This window comes from Typopeltis vanoorti, chromosome 5 (genome assembly GCF_054136105.1).
Source record: "Typopeltis vanoorti isolate ZY-2024b chromosome 5, IOZ_Tvanoo_1.0, whole genome shotgun sequence".
Classification (NCBI taxonomy): Eukaryota; Metazoa; Arthropoda; class Arachnida; order Uropygi; family Thelyphonidae; genus Typopeltis; species Typopeltis vanoorti.
In genome coordinates, this window is record NC_143553.1 from 115,129,791 (window position 1) to 115,154,874 (window position 25,084).

Consider the following 25,084-nt stretch of genomic DNA (forward strand, 5'->3'; position numbering starts at 1 on the left):
TGTGTAGGAAACCTGACCTTCAGATAATATCAGGGGACCAGTTTCGTACCAACAGAACATTCCCCACACCATGACACCACCTCCAGAATCTTGAGTTATGTTTACAAAACAAGCTGGTTTCATTGCTTCATGGAGCTTCTGCCAAACTCTTTGCCCTCCATCAGTACAGACTAGTTGTACCATGACGTTGGACCACATCACTACAGTAGTGTCAGTGTTCCTGACACTACTGTAGATGAACTTTCTGGTTTTTCACAAAAATCAGTGGTTTCCATATAGGCATATCAATTTCTTGTGCATAGTTCAGTGTGGATCGGAAACAGTCTTCATTAAATGCTTTGGTCAGCTGCTGCACAGAGGAAACTCTTTTTGTCCATACACACCTTCTCAGATGATGACAATCTTGTTTCTGACAGACTGTCTTAGGACCATAGTTATGTCTCTTAAACAAGCAATCTGAGTTATTTTTTCCACTGATTGAACACCCAGGATATCTCGCCTTTTGAGAAACCGGTCAGGTCTGTGGTTTTTTCTAAAGCGTAGCTCCCCAGATGGGCACTAACAAAACCCTTTATCGAACTCTGAAAGATTCTTTAGTTTTCCCATTGTGACCAAAACTATTGACGATTACTGACCAGCAGCATTCTTAAATAGCTGCCAAGAACATGTGGTGATGCACATGACCAAGTATTTTGCATATATGCTGCATTATGTACATCTGCATAAAGGTTTCTAATTCAGTGGCCAGTTGTAAAAGTATACAATCTTTCCTTTTTATACTTCTTCTTATACAGGTGAATGTTCAATCAGGAAAATGTCACCTTTCTTTATCCAGAAGAGTTGGCATGATCCCCAGAATCTGTGGAAAAAGATTTTCATCAACAGCTTTCCATTATAAATTGATCTCTGTGCTCCATCAGTGACAAATTGAAAAAGGAACAATCCTAAAGACATTATAGAGTTAGCACTAAAAATAGGAAGATAAATATCGAAGTGAGCAGAACGTAAAGCGCCAGCAGACACAACACAACAGATTTAGCAAATAACATAAGAAACAAAATGAACGAAGTCCTGAAGAAAAGGGGCAGTACAAAAAAGAACAAATACTTAATGAAACAGAAGAATGGCAAGCAACTAAGAGTAAATCCTTTAAATCAAACATAAAAATACGTATGGCAAGCAATAAGGAAAGCACATAGAAGTTATGTTTTAATTATTTACTGTTATTAAAGAACCCCAAGAATGTAATAAATATGATAATTTATTAAGCTGATGTTATTTTGCTAGATTTGAAACTGCGAGCAACCTTTGACCACAAAAAACTTGTCGCAGACTGAGTGTTGGAAGAGCACTATGGAAAGAGTTGAGAACGATAATGGACTTACACCTGATATTATGGACCAGCTGTCATACCTTCTCTTAAATTCCTTCATACTAGAATGCATTCACTATCACTAAAGGCAAACTGTTCCACTCACTCACTGCTCTTTGAGAGAAAATCCTAGCTCTTACCCCTTTCTTCACTGCAAACAAACTTAACTTCTATGAATGCCTCCATGTTCTCTCCCCACCTTCCATATAATGAAAAATTTTATCAGATGATATCCCATTACATCCATTCAAAAGTTTATAGACCTCTATCACATCACATCACATCACATCACATCACATCACCACTCCCTCTTTCTCCTGTTAATTTAGAGTCCAAATCCACACACTTGCAATCTTTCCTCATAATCTAAATCCTATAATCCATATGTAATCTTTGTAACTCTTCTTTATCCCCTTGGAACCTGAGAGACCAAATCTGCACACAATAATCCAGGTGTGGTCTTATCAAGGCCTTATAAAGAAGCAAAAATGACTTCCTTATCCTTACATGTCAAGGTTCACTTCAACATATGCAATTATCCTGTATTTGCGACTTTTGCTCTGTGACCTTTGAACTTCAAATTCCTATCCATCATTATGTCATGATTCCCAGCCTTATCAGTTTCTTGTAGCACAACCCAGCATAATATAATATGCCACTCGAAATCTCATCACACCAAAGTGCATAACTTTATCCTTACTAACATTAAACTGATAGCCATTTTCATTTGCCCAAATTTCTGGCCTATTCAAATCATTTTGTAAATGCTTGATATCAGTAGCATCCCTGATTGCTTTGCCTATCTTTGCATCATCAGCAAACAATTGCACATCTCCTGGCAGATTCACACCCATTGTATACCACTTTTTGATATCTGTCTGTCAACCATCTGCTGATCCAAGTCAAGAGTTTATATTCCAATCCTATCAAATGTCTTAGCAAAATCCAACGTTATCATAGTGTATCCATTCCCTTTATTCAACTCAGCCTTAACGTTGTTATAAAATATGAGCAAATTGCTAAAACCTGACCTTCTTTTAGTAAATCCATTCTGCTCCTTGTGGAGTATAGCTTGTCTGTCTACCCATTTCTGTATGCGAGTTCTTACCAACTTATCTAAAATCTTTGCTACCACACCAGAGATAGTGATAGGTTGGTAGTTAGACATATGAGTTTTTGCACAACCCTTGTACAATGGAACTATCATACATTCCTTTCATTCCTGTGATATAATCATTTCTAAACTGAGACTCAAGTTATACAAGGAACAAAGACTCTGGGGGATATCCTGGAAACAAATTGGGGTCATTATTCACCAACATCTGGATATGCTGAAGCTCTCAGTAAAAGGGATCTCCCAAATGTTTGAATGCAGACCAAAAGAGAGAATGTATGTTTACATCTCAAGGGATTTTGGGTCATTTTTGAGAAATCTGGTGCATATTTTTTGGCTCATATTGTGACTTGATGAAACATGGCTTCATCACAATAACACAGAGACCAAACAAGTCAATGGAGTGGAGACACAAAGATTATCCATGGCCAAAGAAGTTCCGAACCCAAAAGTCAGCAAGGAAAGTTCTCTGTCTTTTGGGATATAGATGGTGTAATCCTTTAGTTTAATTAGTCTTAACCACTGAGATTAATGAATAACTAACTTTTATTGAGAAGTATTGGTAATTTGCTTTGCCTACCTTATTGTACCCTGAAGAAGCCGACAGCAATAGTCTGCGAAACTAGTTGGTGAGTAAATAGTTTATTAACACTTGACCAATACTTTTAAATAAGAGTTAGTTATTCATTGAGCAGAGACGTGTTGCTTTTGCAGGATAATGCACCTGCTTACACTGCTCATGAAACCCAACAGACAATACACAACTTGGGCTTTCAATGTCTGCCTCACCCACCCTATTTATCAGACTTGGCCTCATCTGACTATTTCCTAATTCCAAATTTAAAGAAACACTTCAAGGGAACAAAATTTACCACAAATGAAATCATATCTTTAGCTGAGGTCTTGTTTATACAACAAGGGAAAGAGTTTTTCCTCAGAGGATTACAAATGATGCAGCAAAGTTGTATCAAGTGTATAATACTTTGTGAGGAATATGTATAATAATGTGTACATTACATGGTTCTACCTCAATTACTTCATGGTTGATTATCACAACTTTTCATCGCACCCTTGTACAATAAAATATCTTTAAAACCTCTTTCAAAATAATGGATAAGAGAAATTGTTTCTAAGAATTTTTGATGACCTGGCATCTTTTCCTTCTGTTCTTTAATCCCAAGAAAGAAAGAAAAGACTTCAGTTTTTGGAGTTTATTTACAAGAAAATCCTGGCTAATCCTGGAAAAAAATCTACATTTTTAAACTTGGTGTTGTATCCAGGGGCTGAAATAAATGAGAAATTTTGTTAATAGGATTTTGACTTTTCTTCCATAAATGATATTAAAAACAGTCTCATTAGTTTATGAAAGGAACAATGAATTTGGTTTTCTATAATGTTTGGCTTATTTCTGATGGCTGAACTAGTGGAAAATAAAATGGAAACTATCCATTAAGCAAATATTAATATTCAGTACCAGTATATAAAATAATTGCAAGTTCAAAGAATTAATTGATAATTTGAATATACATTCTCAAAGCAGCTTTATTAAATTAAAAAAAAAAAAAATAGTCAGAAAATATAGCTCACACTAGTTTAACATACAGCCATATTTATTTATTTTTTTTTTTTCTATATCAGTCTCACACACACACACACACACACACACACACACACACACACACACACACACACAAGAGGTCTTGAGACCTATGATGTAACAGTGTAATGATTGAACAATGGAAAGTGTAATTCTAATTTGCCAGAGATGGAGAGAGAACTACTGATTGTAATGATGAATGCCTTTGTTTTCTTTTGATGTTTTTATAGATAAAACACAAATGATAAATCAAATATTGTTAAATATTTTGATTATACTAAATATTCACACAGACATATATTGATTAATATGTATTTTTCACTTCTTTCTTAATGAATGGCATTGTTTCTCTTCTCATCTCTTTGAGTATTAAAAATATAAAAGAATATGAAGCTGTTGCTGATATTTGGGCAGATTTCTCATGTGCAGTGTCTCTAATCACATTGAGATCAGTTGCTACATATCTGTTATGTAGGAAAGATGGCATGTTGTGTATCTATCCCTTGTTTCTCTAGATTTTATCCCATACCACTTTTGAGTTAATTGTATGGATTATAAGTTGAATCCAAGATTCATTTAAATCTGAGGCTAACTGTAATGCATTTTGGCATCAGAATATTTAAATGCTGTAAGATTTGATGTGGTAGGATATTTATGAAATATACCCTATGTCCTGTTGATTTGTTTTTTTGCTGTTTTACATCTAGGGACCATCCAGAGACTTGTGAATAGAAAGAGAGGGAGATACAATTGAGATATACGTTAGTTGCTAAGAAGGTTATTAATAGATTAATGTGGATATTTTTTTCATAGAGTAGAGAGAGAGAGACGGGTATAATAGGAGACCATCTGTAGAAGTCGTATAAAGGAGAGTGGAAGTAAGGGGGAGGATTCCACGGAGGTCTGATAATAATAATTATTATTATATTGAATAGGACTAGAAGGAGCACTTGTAAATAGAATGTCACAAACTAAAACCAGTAAAGATATATTAATATTGTTTTCATTTTAAGAGGATTCTAGTTTTAAGCTTGTAGCATTGATACTGTCAAAAGTGGCTCTCTCTCTTTTTGTTAAAATAATATACCTTTTTTAATTTTTAAATGATAGTTGAACGAGCTAAAAAGATGAACGAGGAAGGTAATGTTGAACCTGGAATGCCAGCTGTATATACCCCTGGGACTGGAGAAAATTCTGCTGATTGTAGTAAGTTATTCTGAAGTTGTTTTTTTCTCCCCTCAATAAAGTTAGATGTAATTTATAGTTAGGTAGGCAAAGATATTTTTATATAAAGCAATACTTTTGTATATAGTAAGTCACAACGCTCAATATTAGTAAAGAAAAAAATCATAAACATTGTATTATGGAATGTGATTATCTTCTTAGCTATATCAATTACATGATAGGTATGAAGACATAAAATGACAAAAAAAAATAGTCTTGAAAGTATTAAAAATGTTATCAAACAAATAGAACATTGCCAGTCATGTATGGAATCAAACAATATCATACAGAAGTATGATAACTTAAGGAAACATCCATATAACCAGTGGTCGCCAAAGGGGGTCAATATCAACCCCCTGGGGTCGATATGACGTTGTTAGGGGTCGACAGAAAAATATAAGACATCATTGTATGGGTAATATTTAATTCGATTAACTTGGATTACCTCCATGACAAAAGACATGGAGGTAATGATAATGCAATTAAGAGTGAATCGTGGGATCAGTACCTCCATCTTACGGGTCCATGATCTGTAAGATGGAGTAAGGTCATGAAAATAGTTACTGAGGCCAATCAAGTAGGCCAAAATGACGTATTTACCAATAAACGGATGTTGGTGGTTCCTGCCGGCCGGCGCAGTGGGAGCGAGACACGTGCATGGTTCTTATTTACTGATACAAGTATTCGATCCCAGTCTCATTTTTGCTCATCGACATACAAATGAGCGTTAATGTTCTAAAATTCATCAACATACATATTATAATTCAATCGTTATTCATTCACGAACTAAACTTCTCTATGTTGAAGAGTTGAGCAGCGCTGGTAGTAATACCAGTAGTTTATTAATATCACTAGTAATACCAGTGATATTACTAGTGATAGTGATAGTAGTGGTAATAGTAATATAATAATATATACTATATTATGCATACAATAAACACTAACTATAAAATAAACAATCTAAAAACTCACATAAGCATCTTTTTTTTGCTTGTCCTATTATAATTACGTAATAGTAAAATATAGGGGGTCGATAACAAGTCAAGAAACTCTTGAAGGGGTCGACGGGCAAATAACTTTGTCGACCCCTGACATAGACTAAGGAAGGTTGAAAATAGGCTGGGCTTTCTAAACCAATGTGAGTTCAGTTCTCACCTTCTTGTGATGCACCTCTCAGTGTATATTGAACAAATGAGGATATTAATATATTATTATTATGTGACACCCCCAGGGAGTCCAAAGACTCATCGAGGGAGAGTGTGCCAAAAGTATCGAACGGTTGAACCCCTTCCACCTACTAACCAGGCTCAAATTTGCTTAACTTTTTGCTGAGCCATTAGTAGCAGAGGCTCTACCAATCGACCAACCTTTGCTGGCAGTGCTATCCATTTGGAACTTAGCCAACTAAATTGTATTCTGCATTACCTAAAGCTAAATATCTGCTACCCAGGGCATTGTCTAGTTAAACAATGTTGAAAGTTGTTTCACTTAGTTATACTATAAGTTAAAGATGCCAAGAAATTACATTCTTGGTTTCATCCTTTATCCAACTGTAACCAAAGTTTGCATGTGAAATCACTTCATGGCTGGGCTACTTTTATATAGAGGCTGATGACTTCACATCATTTGCCTTAGTATCCCATAATGAAATGCACATATCCTTACATGTATAATGTTATGCATTATGAGAAGGGCTATCACCCATAATTGAGGTTGATTGAGGCTACTACTACCCACAATCGACCTTGATCGAGGTCTCATCAGTAGGAACCAGAAGTGATACCATTATAGCTTTGTATAGCATTATACATGTCCATAAGGATATGTGCATTGCATTATGGGATACTAAGGCAATTGATGTTAAGTCATCAACCTCTATATACAAGTAGCCCAGTCATGAAGTGATTTCACATGCAAACTTTGCTTAATAAAGGATAAAAAAGGATTAGATAAAGGATGAAACCAAGAATATTATTTTTTTGCATCTTTAACTGCTAGTTAAACATTGTTTATGCTGTTTTTTTGTCAGGGAAGTAGGGTGAACAGTAAAAGTCAGCTAGTGTTGAGTTTTCAACAGACTCAAACTCAAGAGATTGGTAGAATTCTGTTGAAGAGTGTCAATTTCAAAAGAGCTGGACCTGGCACAGGAGCTGACAGAAATGCTGTACCAGTTGATATAATTAATGTTACTGAAGTAAAGAAGAATAAACCAGATGAGATACTAAACAATGAACTATTAAGATTATTTTCATCATATGGTAGTAATATCATAGGAAGAAGTAATTGTTGTGCTCAACATTAAATATGAGAGCTGTTGAATAAACTGAATAAGAATTCTGCAATAGGGGCTGATGGGATATCAGCAGGGTTGCTAATAGTATTTAGCTGAACTGGTATGTCTTTGACCTGACTGTATAATTTGAGTCAGCACAGAAGAGATTCCACAGGAGTAGAAATAATGGATGATAATCCCATTGCAGGGTGGTGCACAGACTGATGTGTCTAACTGTTGATTTATTATTATCATATCAAGTTGGTGGTGAAGATTTTGGAAGAGGTAAGAGGCTTGCATACAGAAATGGGTACAGAGAATCTGTACTGTACAATAAACAACATCCATTTTACTAAAGGAAGGTCATGTTTGAGTAGCTTCTTCACATTTTATGTTATGCATGATTCAGACATGGGGAATGGATATTTTAGACTTTGCTATGACTTTTGACCAGATACAGCATGGCAGAAGGCTGTCACAGAAGCTGGGGGATATGAGATTGGATTTTAACTGTTGGCTTGGATGGTGGTGGTGTGTGTGTGTGTGGGGGGGGGGGGGGTGATCAATATATATCAAAAAGATGTGTACGGTATGGATGAGTCTGGTTAACACTTTTATGATGGGCACTGAGCAAATAGTATTGTGTGCCTGTGTCTATGGGGATGGGCAAAACAAATTGTCTCATCTTCATATTTGCGTATCTGGTAGGAATGCAACAAATCATTATGTGTGCTTTGTAGAGAAACTAAAGCTGTGTAGAAGGAAAAAGAAGTGTCACTTTCTGGTTATATAACTAATAAGAGAAATTCTGTATTTGTTTTAAATTCCTAAAAGCATGCATAATTATATTTCAATCTGCATTAATCAGATATGAACCAATGTGCATGTGACTTGCGCATTTGAAGGAAAGAATACACATAAATATAGATTTGCTACAGACAAATGAATATCTGATTTACTGCTGTGGTATTATGGGTGGTGCAATAAAATACTGCAGTGGTAGTGAATTACTGTAGCAGAAAATACAGTAAAACATTATAAAAGTTTATTTCAAAATAACGGATGAGAAATTTTTTTCTAAAAATTTTTCAGTGATCTTTATTACTTCTGTTCTTTAACCACAAGAAAGAAATGACTTTAGTTGTCAGAATTTATTTTCAAGGAAAGCCTGACGAATTTCAAAATATTACCATTGAGGTAAAAAAATGTGAAATAAAGAATTGTGAAGCTTTACTGCAAAATCTGCATTTCTAAACCTGGTAATGAATCAGAGATTTTGAGACCTGCAATATGAGAATGTCATATCACAGGATTTTGAATTTTCTTTCATAAAGAATATAAAAAAGAAACTGTCTGCTTATTAGCTGGCCTGATTGGCCAAGTGGTTAGCATATCTTCGAACCCGCAGCCTTTTGGCTCTCCAGCCAAAAGGCTGCGGGTTCGAATCCCACCATGGGCATGGATATTTGTGATTGTTTGTGAAAATACTGGTAGTGGTGATCAGCGGTAGATGGCATTGTTGTAGATGACGAAGGTAGTTGCGGTTGGTGGAGTAGTGAAGACGAAGAGTTGTAGAGTAGGTGCCCTCCCTCAATGAGTCTTTGGATCCTTAGAGGTATTATAATTTTTGCCTGCCTGGTTGGCCGAGTGGTTAGCGTATTTGCTCTCCAGCTAAAAGGCTGAGGGTTCGAATCCTGCCGTGGGTATGGATGTTTGAAATTATCTGTGGTGATGGGCGGTAGATGGCATTGGTGTAGATTAGGTGCCCTCCCTCAATGAGTCTTTGGACTCCCTGGAGGCATCACATAATAATAATAATTTTATGATAATAAAATTATTATTATATTTTTGTATTTTATGTATTTTTGATGATGGAGAGAAATAGACAAATTACATACACATTGCATAAACAGTAGTATTCAGCTACAGTGCAAAAACAATTGCAGGTTCAATGAATTGATTGATAATTCAAAAATACATGCAGCAGTTCTCAAAGTAGTGTTTTTATTAAATAAAATTAGTTGTAGAAAAATATAAGTAAAGCAGTAGTTCATCATACTTGTCTATACAAGCAATTCTACATTCTGAGATTGGAGCGGGAGCACTGGTCACAGTGATTTTGTTTTCTTTTGATATCTTTGTAAAGAATGAAAACAGAAAGATTAACAAAACAAGTTTTAAGTTACAAACCATTAGGAAAAAGAAAAACAAGTTCTCTAAAGAGATTCAACAATGACTTCTAAGGCCAGAACAGGCCACCTCTAGCCTGAATTCTTGAACAGTGTGATGATGAAGATTTTTGTAAATAATGCATGATGGTATAATCATAAAATAGAAACACCACTTGCTATTCATATATGCTAGATGCAGAAAACAACCCATTTATATAGTGCATAATATTCTTAAAAACAAATGTCATATACATATATATAAACTCAAAATAAGAAATTATTACTTTTGAGATATTTCTGTACCATGAAAACATTCATGAATAGTTTTAAACGAAAATTCTACCAAAGAACTAGAAAGTAGTTTACCCATACATATCGATATGTAAAAATGTGCCTACGGTGGACAATATGCACCAAACACTACCTGGCAAGAATGTGTTAAGGTGACTAGTGGCATATACCCAGTTATTCAGCCTTTTACATTCATGATATTAGGAAGGATGCAGGAAATATATATAGCTGTTGCTGATGATGCTAAGATATGTAGGGTAATCAGGAATGTGACTGATATGCAGCACATGCAAAACAAGCTGCATTTGAATAAACTGGAATTGTGGGCATGTGAAAATGCTGTCAGTTCAAAGTTATAAATGTCAAGTTATGTAATGTGATATCCAGTGGCATGTTATATTGAATCAGTGGGACTCGGCATTTGATTGAAAAAGAGACTGGTGAAAATATACGTATGGAGCACAGCATTACATGGTTGCGAGGCTTGAACTTTAAAAACAAGATACCAAAAAGTTGGAGGCGTTTGAACTTTGGTGCTGCAGAAGGATGATGAGAATTAGTTGGATAGAAAGCAATACTAATGAAGAGGTCCTAAACATGGTTCAAGAAGAGCAGTTACTACTGAACCACATCGATAAGAGAAGAAAAAGCCTAATTGGATACCACCTGAAGCATGAAGGACTGGTTATAGAAATATATGGAGGAGAAACATAATGGAGGGAACAATAGAAAGGGAAGAAGCCAAGAGGCAGACCAAGAATCTCCTATAAAAACAACTTAATGATAATAACGAGCTAAAAGCTATGAAGAAATACAAAGGAGATTGCAGGATTGGACACTATGATACTGCTGCAAATGACCAATCTTTAGATTGATGCACCCTAGAAGAATATTATATTGACAGAATTGCTAGAAGAAACCAATGAAGCTAGGGATCTTGGAGTTCAGTAGATAGTAAGTTGAAGTTCATAGGCCATATAGTCAAGATTTCAAATACATCTCAGAGGATAATTGCAATACTAAAATGAACCAAGAAATTTTGTTACTTTAGAAGGCTTTGATATGCTATTATCTGGACTGTTGTGCATAGATATGATCATATGATTGCCAAAGTGATGCAGATACATTGGAGAAACTGCAAAGGGGAGTGATATTTTGTGGAATGAGGGATTGTGGAATGTAGATTATGAGGACAGATTAAGAACATGTAGACTGCAGAGGAGTAGAAAGAGGACATCCATTGAAATTGAGAATGAATGCATCTCGTTTTTTTTCACTTATATGGCAGTGCATGATTGGAATGGTTTGCCTTTGGAAGTGATGAGTGCAGATTGTGTAAATGAATTGAAGAAATGGTATGACAGCATGTGTGGGTGATATGTGTCCTCCTTGATGAGTCCTTGACTCCATCAAGGTCTCTAATAATAATAACTTCTTGAATGCAAGGTAATTTCAAGTAGAGTGATACAGGAAAATTTACAATGGGTACAACTGGTATTTGAGGTTGAGATGAAGAAAGAGGAATTATTTGAGTCAGAGGTAGAGGAACTGACATAAAAGTTGATTCTTGTTAGGGACTTAATCATTAGTAGAAAATGAAACACAAACATACAGAAATGTTCATGGAAAATTTGGATAAAAAAATCAAAGCTAATTATGGTAAGTGTCTGACTTCTGTTCAAGACAAGAACTCTTCATTACTAACTCCATGTTCAATAGTACAGATGTGCATAAATTCACTTGAAAATAATGCACATGAAACCAAATGTCTTATTGATTATGCTATCTTTAGGTTGGTTTCGAGACATGAGTCTTATTTGAGATGCGGTGATACTTATGAGGATAGATTGAGGTGTGTGGATTTCAGAAATAGGGGAAAAAGAGGGGATATGATAGAAACATTTAAATTGCTTAAAGGGTTATATAGGACTGATGCAGGTGGAAATGTTTCAGCACTTGACTAGGAGGGGGGGGGGGCAGAACAAGGGGTCATCCCTGGAAGTTGAATAAAGGTGTGGTTAGTGGGGGGGGGGTGGACTAGATTTTTTGCATGGAGAGTTGTGAATGAGTGGGATGGGTTTCCAGAGTCAGTTGTTTTGAGCAAGATTAAAATGAGCATCATGTTGCAAAGGAAAATATATATGAAAGTTTTAAATATAATCAAATTAAAGAAGCTTTCAGATGTGAAATTCTGACTGAAATATACAAATATTGTAAAAGTAAAAGAATATAAAAACAAAAACCAAACTCTAGAGTGGAAAAATCTGAAAAAAAATTGATTCATTCACTTGATAGGCATGCATAAAGTCTGCAAACATGGAAAAATCAGAACTTCATATCAGCCCTAGAAGTTAGAAGCAGCCTTCAAAAAAGAAATCATATACACCCTCTGTCCAAAAAGAAACCGAACTTTTCGAAAATAGAAGAAACTAGTGGCACCACCTGCCGTATATTTTTGTTGTCGAAAGCAGCAACCTTCATTAGTGTTGTGTCAACTGTTTATGACATTTGTTTCATTAGAAGCTGAGTTATAGTGCCAAGAGTGACAGTGTGTTTTGACGAACGGGCGGAAAATGAGTTTCAAACAGAGAGCTGCGATTGACTTTTGTGTTAAACTTGGTAAAAGCTTTACCGAAACGCATCAAATGCTTCATAACACATATGGTGATGAATGCTAATCCCATACTAAACTAAAGTTTACAAGTGGTTTAAGCGATTTTAAAGTGGTCGTGAGATGCTTGAGGATGATGAAAAGCCGGGCCTTCCAAAAACTGGACTGAGCAAAGTTAACATCCAAAAAGTGCGTGATTTCATCAAAGAAAACTCGAAATCATCCATGAGGTTGATTGAAGACGAATTGGGGATTCCAAAATCAACAGTGCACAAGAGTTTGGGCCTTTGTAAATTGAATTCGCGATTTGTTCCCCACAAGTTGACCGACAACCAAAAAATGTATCGAATTGAACACTGCAAGGACCTCATTAAAACCGCTCTTATGAACTCAACTTCCTTGAAACGATCGTTACTGGTGATGAAATGTGGTGTTTTGAGTGTGAGCTCTAAACAGAGTGCGGAATGGAGACCACCAGAAGAGGGGCATCCAAAAAAAAATCGCTTGGGGAAGTCAAAAGTAAAGAGAATGCTGATTTTGGAAGTTTATTTTTCGCTTGGTTAGACTATAATAAATTTAGTTTAATCCTTTATCCAAGTGCAAGCAAAGTTTGCATCTGAAATTTTTCAGGCGCAAACTTTGTTTGCTTACACTTGGATAAAGAATTAAACTAAATTTATTACAATGCTGATTTGTTTCTATGATTCCAAGGGCATTATCCACAAAGGATTCATTCCGCCTGACCAAACGATCAATGGTGCAGTTTATCTCGAAGTTTTGAAGCGATTGATAGCGAGAATTCATCGCATATGGCATGAATATTGTGATGCAGGCAGCTGGTCACTTTTGCACAATAATGCACCATCTCATCGTTCAAACTTTGTAAGGCAGTTTTTGAGCAAAAACCAAGTTTGTGTATTGGATCACTCGTGGTATTCACCTGATTTAGCACCCTGTGACTTTTTTCTCTTCCTCTGACTTCATTTGCCGATGAAAGGAACGCGATATGACAACATTGAAAACGTTCAAGCGGTAGTAACCACAATCCTCAATAGTATCCCAAAAACCAATATAAAAAAAACTCATTTAACGAATTAATTGACCATGCCAAACGCTGTATCGAAGCTGAGGGAGAGTACATTGATTGAAATAAATGATTTTAATAATTATAATTGGCCTGTGTTTTATTTTCTATCAATAGTTCGGTTTCTTTTTGGACAGAGGGTGTAGAAAGTTAATGTTGACGTCGGTATTTTGTTTTAGATTTTATTAAGTAACTCAACAGTGTTTTTTTTTTTTTTTTATCTTGTTTTTCAATAATTATTGCTGTTCTGATGAAAACATCACCTACAAGAATTCCAACAAAATGTTCCATTTTTTTTTAAGTGTAGGGTCACCTTCTGTAAAGCACAGTGTCTATTATGCAGCATCCTGCATAAGATTTTGCAGTCATAAATTTTAATATCAAAATAAAGTTCTCTACTTGGATGAAAATATTATGGGCATCTGTACAATCCAAAGAGAAAAAAAACAAACAATACTTTTTTTTTAAATAACAGATGCAGGAAAATTATAGTATGGTGACGACTTGTGAAGGTAAATTTAATAATATTGTGAGGAAATTTTCAAAATAAAAATCCCAGTATAACTAGAATTTGCTGTTTTGCTGATAGTCTTTTCTTTTTTCAAGTTAAATATTTGGCGCTTTATATACTTCTTTAATTCTTAATTCATATACCTATTCTGAATTAAGTATATGAATTAAGAATGAATAATGCAAAGTTGCCTCTCAATAATCATTACATATAAATGTGCTTTTTTCTTTTTAGTGGAAAAATCAATATCCACAAGCAAACTTGAAAAGACAAGGGAAAACATTAGTATTGATGACGGTATTCCTTCTGTATCCATCCATGATGACATTGAAAAGTTAAACCAGTAAGTTTTTCTTTGTGTTTCTTTATTGTATTGTTTTTTTAGGTGAATGTTTTGAATTTATAACATAGCAAGTTTTTTTGTGCATTGAACTGTGTACACACTGTAGCCTTAATTTTAATAAGTTTTCCAAACTGTGGGCAAGCTTCCATATAAAGAGTGAGATATATACTGAAATGTCATGTCTGAGTAACAGCTTCAATTACACTACTGACAATGTCCCTAATGTTTAATCATGAAGAAAATAATACTTAAATTAAGGGGAACTTCACCAGAAAAAAATAGCTGTTTGGCTTTTCATCTTAGTTATAAAATAATACTTATTTTCTCAATTATTCAAATTTCAAAATTATTCTCATAATTCTCCTCAGAACAAATATAAATTGGTGGTATGTAGGTGTTCAAATTATCTTCTATTACTAATTCAATATTTATTTCCATATTTAATTTCCCATCTTCACTGAAAAATTCTGCCTAAATAGCTGAAAGGTTTTACTTGTTGGTCATATATGTTTTTCATTGAAAATGTGATTATTTCCATGTTCTCAATTTTTTTTACTTATTTTCATACAAAATTGGCTACAGCAGTTATTTAAAGTTCTGAAGACTTGGATTTTATTTAGAGGCATAACTTCATCTGCATAATGAGCTGAATTTGGTATCTGTTCATTTAATATTAAGTTTAATTCCACTTCAAAATATAATCCATATAGATGATGAATTACATTAGATATATTGTGCACTCTTGCTTTACACCTGATTTTATATCAAACCATTATCAATTACATCCTTCATTTCTAATTGCTGGTGTACAACTTAAGAATAATATATAGTGCTAAGTATAATGTTCCTTTCATATCATACACTCTTAGCATTTTGAAGAGCTTCTTTCATGGCACTTATGAGATGTTCTTTTTTTCTTGATCTAAGAAACTTAAATATAAAATCTTGTTTTATATTCACATGAATTCTTCAGCTATTTAAAATAAATAGCTGAATGTAAATATAATATTGTTAAGAAATTTTCAAAATAAAAATCCCAGTATAACTAGAATTTGCTGTTTTTCTGATAGTCTTTTCTTTTTTCAAGTTAAACATTTGGCACTTTATACACTTCTTTAATTCTTAATTCATATATCTATTCATTTTGTGTGAGACTGGAATTAAATCACTTCCATTACTTGCTCATGACAAACCCCTACTGGGCATGAATTTAGCTTGTTCTTTCCTGAAATTTCTCTTCCACAATTTTTCTTAAGCTCTTGTTTTAAAGTATACTTGTATAATAATACCCAGAACCCTCAAAAAGAAATTCTTCTGCAATTTTCACATTCAGTTTTATTTCCCTTTACATAGTGTAGCCATTGTAAAACTTTTTTACTCCACTGTTTTTCTTACTACTTTTTCCCTTCAATAACAGTTTTTATAAGTACTTACTCCACACATCTAGCATATCCTATCTTCAGATATCTTATTTTAGATTCCTTAGTATAAAAGGAATCTAAAATAAGATATCTAAAATCGAACAAAGTATATTCTGTAGATTCCTTCTACAGAATATACTTTGTTCGATTTCTAAGCTTTTACAATAGCTTCCAGAACAACCCTATACATTTATAATATTTATCTTTGTTATTCTTGTCAAAGTTTTTTTGTGTGAATTTTTGTGCTACTTATAAGTTACCGTATTTTTCGGATCATAAGATGCACCTTTTTTACATAGAAAAATCGACTTAAAATTGGGTGCGTCTTATGGTACAAAGGTAACATTAAAATACAACTTTTTACACTGTACCGAAGCTGTTAGCGTAGTTCAATTACTGGTGCAATATGTTAATAAAATTAGTAAGTACGCCACTGAAGGTAGGTACCTAAGTTATCTCGCTGCATGTGGGTGAATCACCGATTTAGAGCGTCAATAGTCATTAGTGTGTAAACATATATGCTTTTGTACGGTTCATTTGAATTAATTTTTATAAGTCATTAAAATTTTTATCTTAAAATTAGAAAAAATGAGTGTAAAACAAAAAAGACTCATATAAAGTGAGTTATAAATTAAATGTGATAAATTATGCAAAACAATATGGAAACAGAGCAGCAGAAAGACATTTTGGTCCACCACCAACAGAAAAAATGGTTCGCGAGTGGAGAAAACAACAGGAACAATTAAAACTGCTATGTAAACACAAGAAAACATTCCATTTTCTTGTGTTCCGTTTTCTAGAAAAATGGCCAGAATTAGAAGTACAAATGAAAAATTGGGTAACAAATCATATCATCAAAACATGGGAATACCTGTTTCTACAAAAATTATAATTTTTGAAGCGAAACAATATGCAACTGCTAATGAAATTTTAGATTTTACCGGATCACTGTCTTGGTGCTTTAGATTTATGAAAAGACACAGGGTATGCATGCATACAAAAACCACTCTAGCCCAAGAAATGCCGAAAACATTCATTGATTCTGCCAGAGAGGCATGTGGTGAGGTTGTCTGTAAGGATAAAAAAATCAGAACTCCCTGGTGGACACAGGAAGTTAAAGAGGCAGTGAAGGAAAAGAAGAAAGCATATCAAAAGTTCCTGTTAAATAAGTCAGCTTGTGCTCTTAGAGAATATAGAGACAAATGCAAGAATGCTAAACACTGTGTAAAACTAGCTAAACAAAAGTCATGGGAGGACTTTGGCAAGAATATAGAAAATAAATATCAAGAAGGTGGCAAAATATCCTGGAGGTTGTTGAAGAAGCTTAAGAATGGAGGAAAGAGTGCTGTAAAAGGAATTAGAGATGATAAAGGTGACATGAAAATGGGAGAAAAAGATATCCTTGAAGTATGGAGTAATTACTTTGAAAAACTGCTAAATGAAACAAGCAGTGATGACAGCACAGTGGTAAAAAAACACTGACCAGGCATGCAGTCAGGAATACATATCCATACTTGAAGTAGAAAAAGCCATCAAAGGCTTGAAATGTGGAAAGGCAGCAGGAGTAGATGATATTCAACCAGAAATGCTGAAGTATGGTGGTATAAGAGTCTTACAGTGGCTGCACTGCATAGTTCAGAAAGCCTGGACAGAGGGACGAATTCCCGATGATTGGAGTAGAGCTGTCATAGTACCCATATATATAAAAAGGGAAATAAAACTGCATGTGAGAATTACAGAGGTATTTCCCTATTGAGTGTTCCTGGCAAGATCTATGCAAGTATACTTGAGAAACGGTTGAGAAGAATTGTGGAAGAAAAGCTTGGTGAAGAACAAGCCAGATTCAGGCCAAATAGAGGCTGTCAGGATCAGATCTTCACTTTACGACAAATAGTTGAGAAAGCATGGGAATATAACAAAGATCTGTATTTAAGTTTTGTCGATTTGGAAAAGGCATATGACAAGGTGCCAAGAGAGAAGCTATTCAATACGCTGCAGTTATATGGTGTCAATGGATGGGGCATTATATCAAGCAAAACTTAGTCTTTATTTGAGTTGTAAGTCAGCAGTTAGAATTGAAGGAAGTACAGGAAGATGGTTTAATGTTAAATCTGGTGTGAGACAAGGATGTACATTATCCCCTCTGTTGTTCATTATCTATATGGATCACATTATGAAGGAAAGTGGTATTAAACCTGATATCAAAAATGGAGATGTTAATGTCAGCTCTTTGCTTTATGCAGACGATGTTATACTTCTAAATAAATCTGCTACAAGTCTGCAAGATTCTCTGACTAAATTGAATAGTTGTTGTAATAGATATGGTATGAAGGTCAGCAATAAAAAGACAAAGACAATGAAAATAGGCAGAATCATTGAAAATGTCAACTGTGTTGTGAATGGAGAACCTGTGGAACAAGTAAAACATTTCAGCTATTTGGGCACGATTTTTACTGAAGATGGTAAATTAAATATAGAAATAGACAACAGAATCAGCAAAGCTAGTATGGTGGGAAGTCAATTGAATAAATTCATATGGAATAAGAGAGAAATTAGTCGGAACACTAAATTAGCTGTATACAAGACAGTGTTCAAACCAGTTTTAACTTATGGATCTGAGAGCTGGGTCAGAAGTAAAACACTTGACCGAAGACTAGAGACCACAGACATGAGAGTCCTGAGAAAGATTATAGGCGTGAACAGATGGCATCAATGGCAATATCATATTAAAAACGAGGATATTAGGAAAGAACTTGACATTGTCAGCATCCAGGAATGTGTTAGCAGAGCTAATCTCAGGTGGTATGGTCACTTAAACAGAATGGGCAAGGAAAGATTAGCAAAACAGGTGTTCTCTGCCAGGTTGGCAGGAAAACGACCCAGAGGAAGACCAAGATATAGGTGGATTGATACGGTACAAAGTGCTTTAGACGATAGAAATATAAGATCTGATAATGTTGGAGTCTTGACAAGTAACAGACTGATTTGGAGGAAAATTGTAGATAGGAAATTAATAATGATGTAATTTTTTTCATGTAGTACTATCATATCCTGTACACCCCTTGAGGGTACATGGCAGGAATTTGATGATGATGATGGTTTAATATACGATCTCCTGAATCATTACTGCAAAATAAAAGTCACACGATCCTTAGCTGCTTTAAAGCCACCAACACTTTTTGTGATTTCGCTATATAAGTTCTATTTTGCATATGTCTACATTCTATAGCATATGTACCATACTAGGAAATGATAATTATAATGGAAATACCCTTTTTAACAGAACTGAAATCAAACAAAAATTTTAAAAATAAGCACCATTTGAGCCATGTTAAATTAAAATATACAGAGTAAAAATAGAATTGCCTCTGTTTTCTAAACCACATTATTTCGAAATAGTGTAAAAGAAGTCATGTAAAAAGAGAATTAGATGTATATGTTTTTGATTTTCAGTGTAATATTTGCTTTCATTTTTCTGAGAACTGAAATTGTGATAACTTTCTATTTCAAATCTTATGTGCTCTTTTACCCTGAAGTAAGCTTGAATATATCATTGTCAACAGTAACATAATAAGGCTTCTTCTCACTTATTCTCAGCATGTGAATTTATGCATATCTTTGGAATGTGGCATTAGTAAGCCCACTTCATGTGCTGAGCAAAACTCAAGTATGTGCTTGATGTTATTATTAGTTTATTTTTTACAAATTTTTCAAAAACATTTCTGCATGTTTGTAAAATTGTTTCTTGTTTCTGTTGTTCAGGTTTTCAATGAGAACAGCTTCTCTTTTTTTCATGTCAGATGCCTTATCTGATTACTCATTTGTCAGCGTCTTCTCTACTAGACAAATCTAATGTATGACCATTGGTGTAAATTAGCCTTATTATCCAATTTCCAATTTAGACATTTGTTCACTTCACTCTGCTTGAAGTAGCTCATCAAGAAGTATCTGTTTACTGTTGGCTTCTATAGCTACACCTTTCCCTGATCATCATTACCTGAACAGATTTTCTTATAGTTATTATTCAATAGTATCTCATCTGTATCTGTTTAAGTCTTGATCTCAGTAACACTGGTTGCTGATATTTTTGTAATTCCTCTGCTAGCACCACCTCTTTTGAGCTTCTGTTGCTTAGCTAATAATGATAATGATGCTCTTTGGTTGGAAAGACTGGAATTTTTTCCTTTCTAGGTTTCAGAGAGAGTTTACAAGTGCATCATTTCAACTGAAAGTGAATATGTGAGAATTCAAGCCATAAAAGGTATTGGACCAAAGTAGAACAAAATTAATGAAAACCAGTGTGATATTTTTTTACCCTAGACCAGGAATTCTCAACTTGTGGTATGCATACCCCATGGGGGATATGTGGTAAAATTTTTGGGGGTATACCTTGAGAGCTCAAAAGTCACTAGATCTAGTAACAAAGTTGCTAAGTTGGCAACACTGATACTGAATAATTTCTGAGAACTGAATGACGAAGCACGGCACTGTAGTTCATGACTATACACGTTTGTCAATCCTCCCTCCCTTTCCCTACTTGAGAGCTGAACAGCTGATCGCCTAGTCAAAACATCTGTTCAGTGAATGTGCCTTCTTACTGCTCTGTGTACTTGCTGTGATTTATTTCACTTGCTATGCTTAAAGTTAATTTTAGTCTTCAATTTACTGTGAAGTTAAATGAATGTGTATATTGTGGGTGGTCTGAAAAGTTCTCGACCTCAACCATAAATGGCAACACTATTGGCACAATTTTTTTTTTCAAAGTTGATACATCTGTCATAATCATCCATGTGAAATTGCAAGTCATTCCATCAAGCAGTTTTTTTTTATACTGCTGTCAGAAGCCAAAGTGTTGTCTATATCCCTTGAAATGGATAAAATTGAGTATTGTGCTGTTATAAAATTCTTTGTAAAAGAAGGTTTAACGGCAAAAGAAATTCATTCAAAGTTCATAAAAAGTTTATGGGCACTCTTTTGCTTTGTTTTCGACATTAAGAAATGAACTGCCAAGTTTAAAATGCAGCTGTACCCGCCTTGAAGATGATCCACATGAAGGACATCCAAAAAGTGTAACAACACCAGAAATCATTGATTGGTGCACGATATGGTATTGAAAGACTGGCGAGTCAAAGTGTCTGAAATTGCTGAGACTATAGCCATTTCAAAAGAATGTGTAGGGTATATTTTGCATGAAGAATTGCAAATGAAAAAGCTTTGCACAAAATGGGTGCCTTGCAGATCAAAAACACACTCACATGAAAATCTCTGAACAGTGCTTGGAGCATTTTAACAAGAATAAAACTGATTTTGTGCTTCGATTTATTACTAGGGATGAGACGTGGATTCACCAGTACATACCAGAATCCAAACAGCAATCAAAATAGTGGACAGAAGCTGGTTGTTCAGCACCAAAGAAGACAAAGTCATGGCATCGGTGTTTTGGGATGCTAAAGGCATTTTGTTTATTAATTATCTTGAAAAGGGTAAAACAATAACTGGGGAATATTATTCCGATCTTAACCGTACTAGATGAAAAAATTCGTGAGAAAGACCCTGTTTGCAGAAGAAGAAAATCATCTTTCATCAGGACAATGCACCTGCCCACAAAGGTGTTTTGGCAATGGGAAAATTAAGGGATCTGCACTATGAATTGTTGGAACATCCACCGTATTCCCCAGATTTGGCTCCCTCTGACTTCTATCTCTTCCCAAAACTAAAAATCTGCTAGTCAGCATTTTTCTTCGAATCAAGAGGTGATTGCAGCTGTAGAGGGGTATTTTGCAGAGCTTACTGAGAACCACTACAGGGATGGGATAATGGTGCTGGAATAAATGTATTAGTCTTAAGGGAGATTATGTTGAAAAATAAAAATAATTTTGAAATTATAAAATCGTGTTTTCATTGTTAGGCTGAGAACTTTTCAGACCACCCACATATATGTATTTTATTTTATTCCCATTGTTATACTATAACTATAGTTTTATCTATCAATACAAGGATTATGCCAGTAAATGCACATTTCCAGAGGGTATGTGAAATATAAAAGGTTGAAAACCACTGCCCTAGACAATAAATTATAGAGGGAGGAAGTAAACCTCTTTCAAATAGAAATTATTGTAGTCAGTTTATCCTATTTTCACTAACTCGTAGTGAGCCAGCCATCTGGGCGCTTGGTAAAGATTCCACTTTGCAGTAGTACCCCAAAAAATCCCTGATGTCGATATCATCACCATGATAAATTGAGGCATATGGAAATTACATAATGAAGTCACTAACATTCCTCTTAATGTAACCCACATTTTATTAGCTACATGTTCCAGAAATGATTTTTCTGCTAAAGAATACGCTAACGGATCTCAAAGTATAACCATCACGAGAAACTAATAATTTAAATGCTACTTACCATAATAATGAATACTTCAGAATATAACAGAATGATGCTAAATATTCTCAGATATTATACCACATATCAAGTTATTGGTAAAAGTAATATGAAACGCCCCCCCCCCCCCCCCCCCCCCCCCCCAAAAAAGATAAAAAGTTTCTAATTTTTTTTTTAAAAACAAAATTAAAAATTTGCACCTGACATAACCAAAAAAATTATACCTACATTCTTCATGTACCCTTCATATTTTTGACCTTATAAAAATAAAAGTAATACATTTCTTCAACCAACAGTTGATAATATAAGCAGTATTAAATATTTAGATTAATATTAACACAACACTCAGGATGGATGTCATCTAGTATTGAAAAATTCTAGTTATTTCAAATTGTTAACTAAAAAATTGAAACTAATTGATTCCAACCTATTACTGCTTACAAATATTTTGTTTAATAAAGCATTAATTGTAATTAGAAAACGTTTCCCTCCAAATCGAGAAATCGTAATAGACTCCTCTCTGAACACCACATGCAAATTGAAACTTTTCAAGAAAAAGTGGTAGGCTTCCCCAATTGTTCACACCACAGATGATTATCTCTCTCTCTCTGATATTATCTAATCCACATGTACTGACTAATATGTGATCATTAATTCACATCTCATATGTAAATATGTGCTATAAAAATCAGCTACTTCAAAAGTGACAGATTGTTCTGGATTCTCTCTCTCTGTATTTTACAAAACACTCCTAAACTAAACAATATGATTTTAAATTAAAAAAAAAAAAAAACCTCATCCAAATATCTTCTGGGGCATATAATTCTGTTTTTAAATCAATGACAACAAAGAATATTTTGACTGCACCCAGAGGACACAGTCAAAATATTGAATGCTTAAAAGAGCAGAGCTAATAATAAAAGTTAATACGTACTAGATTTCTATTCATAATATGGACTAGTCATTACTGATACTATGTTCCAGCATAAAGATGTGTACAAATTCACATGGAAAGAAGACACAAGAAATAAGAAAAGTTTCATTAAGTTTCAAGGTATTGCCAACAGCAATATCTTCATACTGGTTCAGGACATTGAGTATACAGGGGATTTGAAATGATCACTGTTTAGTTTTAAGTAGGATAAAGTTGAATATCCTGTTGAAAAGTCTGTAAGGTAAGAAAGTTTTAAAAAGAATCAAAGTCAAACTGCTTCCAGAGATGAACTATACACACACATATACAATTATTATTAAGAAAACCCTGAAATCACAAGAAGACAAGAATCAAACCTCAAAGATTCAATGGCAAACTCTCAAGAAAACATTGATTGATTCAGCTAGGGAAATGTAGTGAAGTTGTCTGCAAGGATAGAAAATTCAGAGCTCTGTGCTGGACCCAGGAAGACGAATGGGCTGTTATGATAAAGAAGAAAGCATATTGAAAGTTCCTAGCAAGTAAATCAACATACCGAGAGAATATGGAAAGAAATGCAACAAAGCACAGTGTATAAAAGCAGCTAAACAAAAAGTAATATGATTTTGGTAAGAATGCAGAAGATAAATATTAGAAAGGTGACAAAATGTTCTAGAGGCTAGTGAAAAGCTTAGAATACTGGAAAGAGTACTGTAAAAGAAATTCAGAATGATGAAGATGACATTAAAACTGAAGATATTCTAGATGCCTGAAGTAATTACTTTGAAAGGTTACTGAACGAAATGAGAAATGTCAGAACAATGGTAAAAAATATTGAAGAGGTTATAGTACCCATCTGTATAAAGGAAATAAAATGAGTGTAAAATGAAAATAAAAAAAATAAAATTACAGAGGAATTTCCTTACTGATATTCCAAGTATGATTTTATGCAGACATACTTGAAAAGAGGCTAAAAAAGTATAAGGTAAAGAACACTTATAGTTGGATTAGAACAAGCTGGGTTGTTTAGGCCAAAATTAGGATCAGATTTTAAGACAAATAGTGGAGAAATCATGGCAATATAAGAAGGTTCTGTATTTGAGTTTTGTGGAAAGGGCATATTGTAGGGTTCCAAGAGAAAATCCATTCAGGACACTACAATTGTATGGTGTAAATTGATACACATTTGATGTTTAATTCATCAGTTAGAATTTGAAGAAGGGGAAGAATGTTTAATGTTATTTATCTGTGTGTCTCACATTATCATCAACAAACATGGCATTAGGTTTGATATCTAAATTGGAGATATTCAACTCAATGCTTTACTGTATGCAGATGATGTTATATGCTTAGAGAATCCTGCAGACTTGTAATGCATTTATTTGACTAATTTGAGTAATTACTGCTGTAATAAATTTGTTATAAAAATACAAACTATGAAAATAGGCAGGAGCATTGAAAACATTATCTTGGATGAAAATTTATAGTTCAAGTTTCAGCTGTTTAGGCACAGTTTTTAGTTAAGAAGGCAAATTAAATATCAGAGTAGATGACAACATTATCAAAGCTGGTATGGTAGGAAGTCAAATGAATAAAGTTATTTAGATGAGAGAAATTAGTCAAAACACTAATAACTAGCTACCTATGTATATGCATGGACAGTGTTTAAAGTTTAACTTATGGAACTGAAAACTGGATCAGAAATAAAAAACTTGATTGTAGGCTGGAGACCACAGATATGAGAGAGTTCTGAGAAAAATTAGGGAGTGAATATATGG

At 34.3% G+C, this 25,084-nt stretch overlaps 1 protein-coding gene across 1 annotated transcript in view; it reads left to right on the forward strand.

Moving 5' to 3' along the window:
- Positions 1–25,084, forward strand: part of LOC150106740 (rho guanine nucleotide exchange factor 11-like) — an 837,747-nt gene that overhangs the window by 432,198 nt on the left and 380,465 nt on the right. The window contains exons 22-23 of the mRNA XM_090393466.1: positions 5,194–5,289; positions 14,482–14,590. Of these exons, the coding sequence (XP_090249592.1) occupies positions 5,194–5,289; positions 14,482–14,590 (205 nt within the window). The remainder of the gene's footprint in view (positions 1–5,193; positions 5,290–14,481; positions 14,591–25,084) is intronic.